Source organism: Amblyomma mixtum, chromosome 2 (assembly GCF_055824585.1).
Source record: "Amblyomma mixtum isolate Tamu chromosome 2, ASM5582458v1, whole genome shotgun sequence".
NCBI classification, from domain to species: Eukaryota; Metazoa; Arthropoda; class Arachnida; order Ixodida; family Ixodidae; genus Amblyomma; species Amblyomma mixtum.
Window position 1 is genome coordinate 207879638 of NC_143013.1, and position 9087 is coordinate 207888724.

At 50.5% G+C, this 9087-nt stretch overlaps 1 protein-coding gene across 1 annotated transcript in view; it reads left to right on the plus strand.

The window, feature by feature from the left end:
- LOC149362388 (neprilysin-1-like) overlaps window positions 1-4933 on the plus strand; it is a 57698-nt gene extending 52765 nt beyond the window's left edge. The window contains exons 20-23 of the mRNA XM_089569711.1: window positions 70-135; window positions 1217-1324; window positions 2417-2493; window positions 4752-4933. Of these exons, the coding sequence (XP_089425837.1) occupies window positions 70-135; window positions 1217-1324; window positions 2417-2493; window positions 4752-4851 (351 nt within the window). The 3' untranslated portion in view covers window positions 4852-4933. The remainder of the gene's footprint in view (window positions 1-69; window positions 136-1216; window positions 1325-2416; window positions 2494-4751) is intronic.
- Window positions 4934-9087: the final 4154 nt, after the last annotated feature.

Below are 9087 nucleotides of genomic sequence, written 5' to 3' on the forward strand. Positions count from 1 at the left end.
TTTATGTGCTGTTAGATGATGATATTTTGCATTTTGGTTTAAGCTCTCTATTCCCTTCCGCACCCGCAGCTGAGTGTCAACAGTACCCTGGATATGAGCATCGCCGACAACGCGGGCCTCCGCCTCGCCTTTAAGGTAACCACGGCGTCACTCGCCTCAACCTGTCGGGGTGCTTCGGTGCCCAATGCCTCTATTTTGAACGAGGGACACGCCACCACTTCGATTTTAAAACCGTTGTGTTGGCGACGCCAGAAGCAAAAGGTTTTCTAGAAAGCTTCTTGGCTGCATGATACCTTATTCTATCGGGTAACCGATTAACGCAATATAAAAAACTTCAAGAGAGATACGCACAGGACAGCACACAGCGCCTTCTCCTTCCTTGTTACTTCTTGGTCCGCAGCACAGGTCCCTCCCAAAAACATTTCCGAATCGAACCGGCGTTTCCCAGTTCATTACTTTCCTTGACCTCTAAATAGATTCCTCGAGGAATCGAGCTCCATCATCATCATCGAGGCATTTTAAAGGTGCACTAAAGAGGAATCTGAACTCGTCTTTTTACCGCGGGAACTCGATCTACATGTTGGAAACATTCTTAGAAACTTCGAATTATTGTCCTGTGTGGCCGATTTCCATAATTTAAATCTGATTAAACGTCCCGGCTCCAACCTTTTCTAGAACTCACTGCAGACGGTAGGACGAGTCAACCAACCCTTCATCCAGTCCCGTGGCGGCTTGCCGCTCTGCCATCGGTGGAGTGATACGTAGCGATCAGCGAAAACAAACAGTCCACGCGTATTTCTATCTCCGTGGGCCTAATTTGCGGCTATGTAGCCTCTTACTGGATGTATTTATTGACATAAACCTAAAAAAAAATAAAAGCGGAAGCGGAAGCGAAGCCGCCACGCGACTGCCTGGAAAGCACTCCACACGTTCATTGACTACTCCTACCGTCTGCAGCAAGTTTTTTTAAAAAAAGCGGCAGCCGGAAGTCGGCCACATAGGACAATAATTCGAAGTTTCTAAGAATGCTCGGCACGTTTAGATCCAGTTCCCGCGGTAAAAAGACGAGGTCAGATTCCTCTTCAGTGTACCTTTAAGTGCACTTTTCCTCAACACATTATGCTGCGAAAGCGCGTCCACACTACCTGTGCGAGTCTCCACATTACACCACTAATTTAGATATACCTGTGTTGTGCGCCGTTGCGAACTCACACAGGCCTTCCGGGTGTACATGACTAAGTACGAGGAGCGCTACGGCATGTACTCCATACCCGGCATGGAGCCCTGGACCATGGAGCAGGTCTTCTTCATCGCCTACGCCCTGGTGAGGAAATCATGCGTGATGCTTTCCTAGCACGCTTTCTATGCCTTTTGTGCCTTCTTCCTTCGTCGTGTCGTTGTTTCCTTAAAAGAGACAGGAAAGGGGATTTCGATTAGAACTCCATGCCCAAGAAGAGCTGAATAAGGCATTATAGGTGTGTTGCTGGGCGAGTTGGTTGGGGTACATCTTGAGAAAAAACAGCGCTTGCAGACAAAGGACCAGAACAAGGACACTTGTGGACAGTTGTGTGTCCTTCTTGTTCTGGTCCTTTGTCTGCAAGCGCTGTTTTTTCTCAAAAAGGCATTATAGGCCTTTTCGTCTATGCTGCTCAGCTTTCTTTCTATGTGTACAAAAGGCTTGAATTATGGTCACCCGCTTGTTGTTATATCGGCGCTCTAGGTGCATTCCGGGCGCAAAATACTAACAAATGGCTTCATACAACGCTATGTAGTCCCGGGTATGCTGCCTTAAGAGTTGAAGAGTCTAGTGGCACCAACATAGCCAAGACAGCCAACCAACGTGATCCACAAGTAACTATCCACTAAGACCTTGTAAACGTACCTCCACGCCGATGGAACGCGTGAAGCGCGAAGTTCCAAGTGTTTTTCATGGGTTATCCACGATACTACCTCACTTATAGAATATTGCTACATATTATCAAACATGTATGTACATGCATTTTGCTCAAAACACTGGATATTTTTTGAGAAGAAATACTGTAAAATCCAAGCAATCATGGCGCTTCGCTGAGCACTTTAGCACCACGTATTAAAAGGGTTTTGCGATCAGCACGTGGAATGGCCCAGCCTGATGGCTCTGTCATTCAGCAAGGACTGTGCGATTTCAGCGCATGCTATAAAACCAGAGATAGGTGTAATTAATCGGGAACCCTCCACTAGCGCACCTTTTTCAGCCTCCTATCATTCCCTTCATACATTCCTTCGCGGATCAGTAAGAGTGTCCACAATGAGGTGGGACAAACGCGGCCCCCTTCCGTTCCTCACGGTGCGTCGGCATCTTTCATATGTAATAGTGTACGCTAGCCATACTCTGTTTACTTCACGCCGGTTTTCTTACATTTCTTCTCATTACCAGTCGCGATGCGAGGTCTCGAGGAAGCGCTCCATGTACTTCTACCTGCGCCCCCGAGACCAGATACCAAACCGCTTCAGGTAAGTCCCCATTCGTGGCGGATGTATTTTCTTCACTGGGCACTGCATAATGCTAATCCTGTCGCTCACCCCATTGGTATTCACTGATCAGCGCAGCCGCCAAATGGCGTCACAGCGGGTTTGTGCACCTTCAGGCCCGTCACCCCGCTCTTGTGTGCACGCTACAATGTTGATAAAGATACGTCTATGCCGAGGTCGGCAGCCTAATCTTGCAGTTTCTAGAAGGTTGAGGATGGATCCGCTCTCTTCACAGGTAAAAAACGGAAATCATGAAACTTGGAAAATTAATGTCCCGTTTGTAGTGTTTTCTCTGTCTCAACGTACCTCATTCACAATGGATGTCTAATCATGAATATTGCAAGACCTACAACAAATCACATAACAGAGATGATGGCTCCTGCTTTCGTCCAGTTGGAAAAGACTCACTACAAACCGCTTGTTGCTAAGGGATATGTTTATGCTCGTTGTATGAACACGTCAGCTGTAAAGCTGTCGCATCAGACTCAGTGCACTTTTAGTTGAAGCAGGATACTTAGTAATAACAATGCACTCGTCGATTCATTCGGATACAATACTCTCTGCCACACGAGCAAATTCTGAGTCGCATTCAACGAGCGACATTCCCCTTAGTGTCATTCGCGCTGTGTCGCACAATGCACTTCGCGACACCTGTTGCACTATACGCAGATGGCTCGAAGCGAATACAACGAACCCCTCACCTTGAACACACTGCACATTGTTCATGCGCGCACTGAGCCTGCCTAAGGGCCAAATCCCTGCACAATGTCTGTGCGGCCTCCCCCCTTCCTGGGAAAATGGCTGGCAGAGGTGGCGGCGCTTAGAAGCATAAGCGCGTGCTACATGCGGCCGCATCAGCCACGCAGTGCCCTGTCAGTGCTGCACTTAATCCGCTTAATCCTCGACTCACGACCGCTCGTAAATCATAACGCGTCTCCTGTCTTGGGGCAGGTGAGTGCGAGGTGCGCAGCTTGAAGGACTTGGAACATTATAGAACTGCACCTAATATATCGTCAAGCAGGAGTCGCGTCGTTGGTCGAGGAAACGCCGGTCATGAGCAAGCAGTTGCAGTGGCTCCGCCTTACGTAAATGGCAGACGAGGAGGGCGGATGAAGGTTCATTCCGAATAACACTCTTGCTCCCGATATAAGCAGCGTGCCATGCGAAGTGCACACGCCGTGACACTAAGTTTGCCCGTCTCAGAAGATTATAAGTATCTGCTGAACCTTGTTTCTAGCTCAGCAGCTTTCGCTTTATGCAACCAAACGTCCTTATAAACTCATGCTGTATTCCATCTAACCGCCTTCACACAGCACGATGGCTGATCCTACAACCCTGCCGAACTCTTTTGTAATGAGAGTCGTGAACCTCTCCCTTAACAACGTTTTCATACGCGGCCCCCTTAATTGGTAGTGTGAAATTCAAATATTGTCTCCCTATGCCATCACACTTCTTGCGATCCTCATAAATCGGATTCAGAAGAAAAGGAAGACCTGCAAGGTGCCAGTAAGACTTGCAAGGTGCCAGTAAGGGTACAGTGCCGAGCTTACAGGAGGCAGCTACTCACCTCCGAAAACTGGTACCGTGAATCTTTCGATTTAAGAGACCGGAGTTTCGTATAACTGGGACAACTGAAGAGCTCAGCGCCTCGCGGTCGCCAGCACACCACACTGCGCTCTGGTGGCAGTTGGTTAGTGTGCTAGTATTAGCTTTGTTTGTTCTGGAAAAGCATATAATAATGTAATCAGTATGCATGACTGTCAACTTCTATATTAAATATCTCATGTCTGCAATGTTACTAATGCAAAATCAAACCAACCCTGCGTTAATTACGCACCCCCTTCTCCAGGGCCACCTTCGAAGTCAACCGCTTAGCCACCAGATGTGCCACGCCGGAGACAATAGTGGAAATTTCATATCACTTTATCTTTCAAAAGGTCCCTTTAGAGGTATCAAAACTTCAGGCCCTTAGAATGTTCTCAGGTCCTCTCGTCATCCGTGCCCGAAAACGTGTCCCCTTTCTGCGGAGCGCTGTCATCAAAGGGCACCGTGCTTGCAGAAGATTTCCGCCCACCCCGTCTGGTTTCGGTCAAGCGAAGTCAAGGCTAGAATTGCTCTTTTTACGAGTAGTCGTCCGTACTGCAAGAAGAACACTTCTTGCCTGCAGTTAGGGTGTATTTCCTCCTAGCTGCGCACAATAACGTTTTTGTGTATTTTCCCCCTCCACATTTTTTTCGCAGGACCATCATCCCGCTGATGAACTTTGAGCGGTTCGCAGCCATCTTCGGCTGCAAGACGGGCAGCATCATGAACCCGGACCAGAAGTGCATCGTCTGGTAGCCGCCGCCAGCCGTCCATCCTCTCCGCGCATCAGCCGAGAAACGAGTGTAGAGAGGAACAAAGCGAGGCTGTTCCGACGGCCTTAAGCACTGCCCATTTAAAAGTGCGCCATAAAGTTCTGATGTCGCGTTTGTCGTTCGGCATTTGTGGCCTGCATATGCACCGCAAAGTCTAACCACTTTCTGATCGTCTGAATTTCTACCTCAGCAGGCATTGGTTTATTTATACATTTACTAATACCAGTTTACACGTTGCAAGAGGGGCATTAGGCAAGGGGGCTACGGATGGTACTAGAACACAATAGATTACATAGGTGACAGATGGGAAAAACCTATGAGCAGCCGCAGACTAGTCTACAAATAATGCTGAAGACAACAGCACTGCGAAGTAAATTTCAAAACCCAAGAGGCAACAGAAACATCGAAATACATAGCGACGATTATACTTCTCACTAATTCAGTTTTTGAGCGCAGCTGCTGCAGTACCTAAACCGTACGAGACTGCATACGGAACACTCGGTGCCTCACGGAGGCGGCTCAGGGTTTCGTGCACAGCCATCCGCCGCCGCTGAGGCTCGCTTCGGGCGAATGGACTGCGGCGCGCGGTACTCCATCTCTGATAACCGCCGCGCAACCATTCTGGCTGTCGCCGTCTCATCCTCCGCTGTGCTCCCCGTCAGTTAGGTTACGCCGAGGGACGACGGCAACGCCGCTCAACGCAGGAACGGCCACTTGAGAGTTGCGCACTAAAATCTCACCAAATAAGAGTATTGTTTCGCCAACGCAGCGTAAAATGCGACGGAATAAAATAACGAACACGCATGGTTGGGAGTGCTGTTTCCATGCCACGTTCGCGCTAGCTCTTATAGCACTTTCCCTTCTTCACCTTCGGCCACACGTGACTTGAGCGGAACTGTGAAATAGTAGTGTGATCAACTTGCTCCCACCAGTGTGTGCCACCGATGTCCCGAAGCCGAAATACTCTGAAATCCGGGTATTGAAAGATACGCCAGTGGCGACATTGCTTTAAGTTTATTTTTTTGTGTGCTCTGATCTGTCTACTTTTTTCAGTCAATGAAATAACAGGAGCCTGCAAAATTCGGCTTTTACTACGTCTTTCTTCGAGAGCAACCCTATCGTGTGCAACTTGGGTTATCCGTGGCTAGTGCCACGACCGAGGCAGCACGCAGCCGCAGGAGGAGGCAGCGAGTTTGTCTTGGTGGGGTATGGTGCAAAGTGTTTGCACCACACAGACTGTAAGCGCAGCTCGAAGTAATGTACAGGCGCCACTACATGTGGTCACAGCCTTGCTGTCGCGCGTAGGTAGAATGTGCCGCGGCTTTAACCTACACGCGCTAGAAAATAGCCCCCACCCTCACCCAAGGCCAGGAACCTCCTCGCGAAAGACTGGCACGAAAAGTGCCCCGAGTGAAGGAGTAGACCTCCCTCTTTAAAAGATACCGAAGCCGCTAGCTGGAAGACTAACATTCAAAAGCACAGCTGCCGTAGTCCACCGGGGAGTAAATGTCGATGGGCTATCATTTCGGGCCTCAAATTCAACACGAGCGGAGGAAGTTGCGATAGCTCTCACTGCCGCTGATCCAAAATCAACAACGGTATCAGACTCTCGCCGGGCATGTGAACACTATCCTTCAGGGGAAATATCATCTCTTGCCTCCCTAATTCAAAGACGGGCTCCCGCCGTTCCAACTCGCACAAACTTAATCTGGGGCTCCTGCCCACCAGGTTATATGAGGTAATGAGGCTGCCGATGCGGCCGCCCGAGCGCTCACCCACCGGGCTCCTCATCCTAGCTCTCGTGGCTCAGAAGCTCAAACCGCTTCTGCGGTTCCGCGAAATCTTAATTCATTACTGCCACAGCCACCGCCTATACCCGGCACCAGGCAAGAGCCTAAGGTGGAGGAAGGAACTCTGTGGCGCCTGCAGACAAGAACTCTTCTCTGTCATCCCATTGCCAAACACTTCGATGCGAACATAAATGGGTGCTGCCCGCACTGTGAAGAGATCTGCGATATCTCACTTTATAATACACCCATTTCCGCGCAAGGCTACACAGCATGGTCCCAACAGCTGCTGGCACACCTTTCCTCGCATGAAACACACATCCAGCTCTCAGAGGCGGTCACGGACGTGGATAACCACCTTCTACACCTCTGGGAAGCCCGTCGCAGCCTCGTCCGCCGTTGGCGACGCCAGAAACACAATAGAAAGCTTAAAGCTCGAATTGCCGAGCTTACCCAGAAAGCGGCAGAGTACGCGGCCCAACTCGCCGACTCCAACTGGGTAGATAGATGCAACACGGCCGCGCGACAAATGTCCAGCCGAAACACGTGGCGTCTCTTTCGAGCCCTAATCGACCCAACCCAAACACGAACCGAAACACAAAAACATTTGCAGCGAGCCCTGGACGCTTTTCCTGGCAACACGACTCAACTGGCACAGAAACTTCGGGACCAGTATTTGTGTACAGCCCAAGACCCCCGTGGATCTGCGTACTCTTATGCAGGCAGAGAGAACACGGAGCTGGATCAACCTTTCCAGCTCCATGATCTGCGGGCGGCTCTCGCCAAAATGAAACGGGGCACTGCGCCAGGACGGGATAAGGTCACCGTCAAGCTTTTGACGTACCTGGCCGACTTGGCATACCAGTCCCTCCTGGAATAAGTCAATGCGATTTGGTGCGGGGACACCACCCTGCCAATTGAATGGAAAACGGCTTTGGTCACTTTTATTCCTAAAGCTGGCAAACCAATTGACACAGATAACCTCCGCCCCATCTCTCTCACCTAATGTGTGGGCAAACTAATGGAGACGATGGTGCGGGATCGGTTATCTACATATCTTGAACACAAACAACTCTTTGCGAGCACCATGTTCGGATTCCGCCCACACAGATCCGCACAGGATGTCCTCCTGCAACTCAATCGGGAAGTCCTAGACCCCCTCTAATGCCCCCATAATGACCGGGTAGTACTCGCCTTGGATCTTAAAGGGGCATTTGACAATGTAACACATGACATCATACTCACTAACCTAAGTCACACCGACTGTGGCCTCAACACATTCCAATACATAAGCCAATTTTTAATGGATCGTCAATCCTACATTCGAATTCAAGATAGAGACCATGGTCCTTACCTACTCGGCACGCGGGGAACCCCTCAAGGCGCGGTACTTTCCCCGCTGCTCTTCAATCTGGCCATGATGCACCTGCCGGCCCAGCTTAGTGGGGTCGCCGGCGTGCAGCACGCCCTGTACGCCGATGACATCACTCTGTGGGCCACGCAGGGCAGCACAGGAGACATTGAAACCAGCCTGCAAACAGCGGCGACGATAGTAGACCGCTACGCCCGCCGCTGCGGTCTTCAATGTTCCCCTCAAAAATCGGAATTTGTGCACCTCCGCCCCTCACAGAAGTGCACAACTAAAATATCTCTCTCTCTTGAGAGTGGTCCCATACGCGAAAGTGATGAGATACGGGTACTCGGACTCTACATCCACAAACACAGGCGGCCAGACACTACATTGGCCAAACTCCGTAAGGTGGGGGACCAGGTGGGCCGCATGGTCCGCCGGGTTTCCAACAAACGCGGAGGGTTACGAAGTAAGGATGCCTTGCGGCTGGCAAACGCCTTCGTAACTAGTCGAATTCTCTATTCGACTCCTTATCTCCACCTACGGAAACAAGAGGAGGACGCCCTTGAGGTCATCCTTCGCAAAATTATTAAACGTGCCCTTGACCTCCCTATCACTACTTCAAACAGCCGGCTTATGGCTCTTGGGGTGGTGAATACTTTCCGGGAGCTCCGGGAGGCGCACCTTACAAACCAGTACACGCGCTTGTCGCTAACGGAGTCGGGTCGCCGCCTTCTTGCTCGACTCCATATTCAACACACCCCTCCAATGGAAGACAGGTTTCGCATCCCGGAACTGTGGAGACGTGCCCTCCACGTGCGGCCTCTTCCAGCAAACATGTCACATGAAGACCATAATGGTCGGCGCCTGGCACGAGCGGAAGCGCTAGCCCGATATTATGGCAACAAAACAGGTGTATACTACGTGGACGCCTCCGGCCCTCACCACGGGGGATGGAACACGGCCGCGGTAGTTCACAACAGCAACACAGTTAACGGCCTAACTTTCAGAGCCCGCAGTGCAACACAAGCAGAAGAGGTCGCGATTGCTCTCGCGGCCTCACATTCCAATTCAAAATACA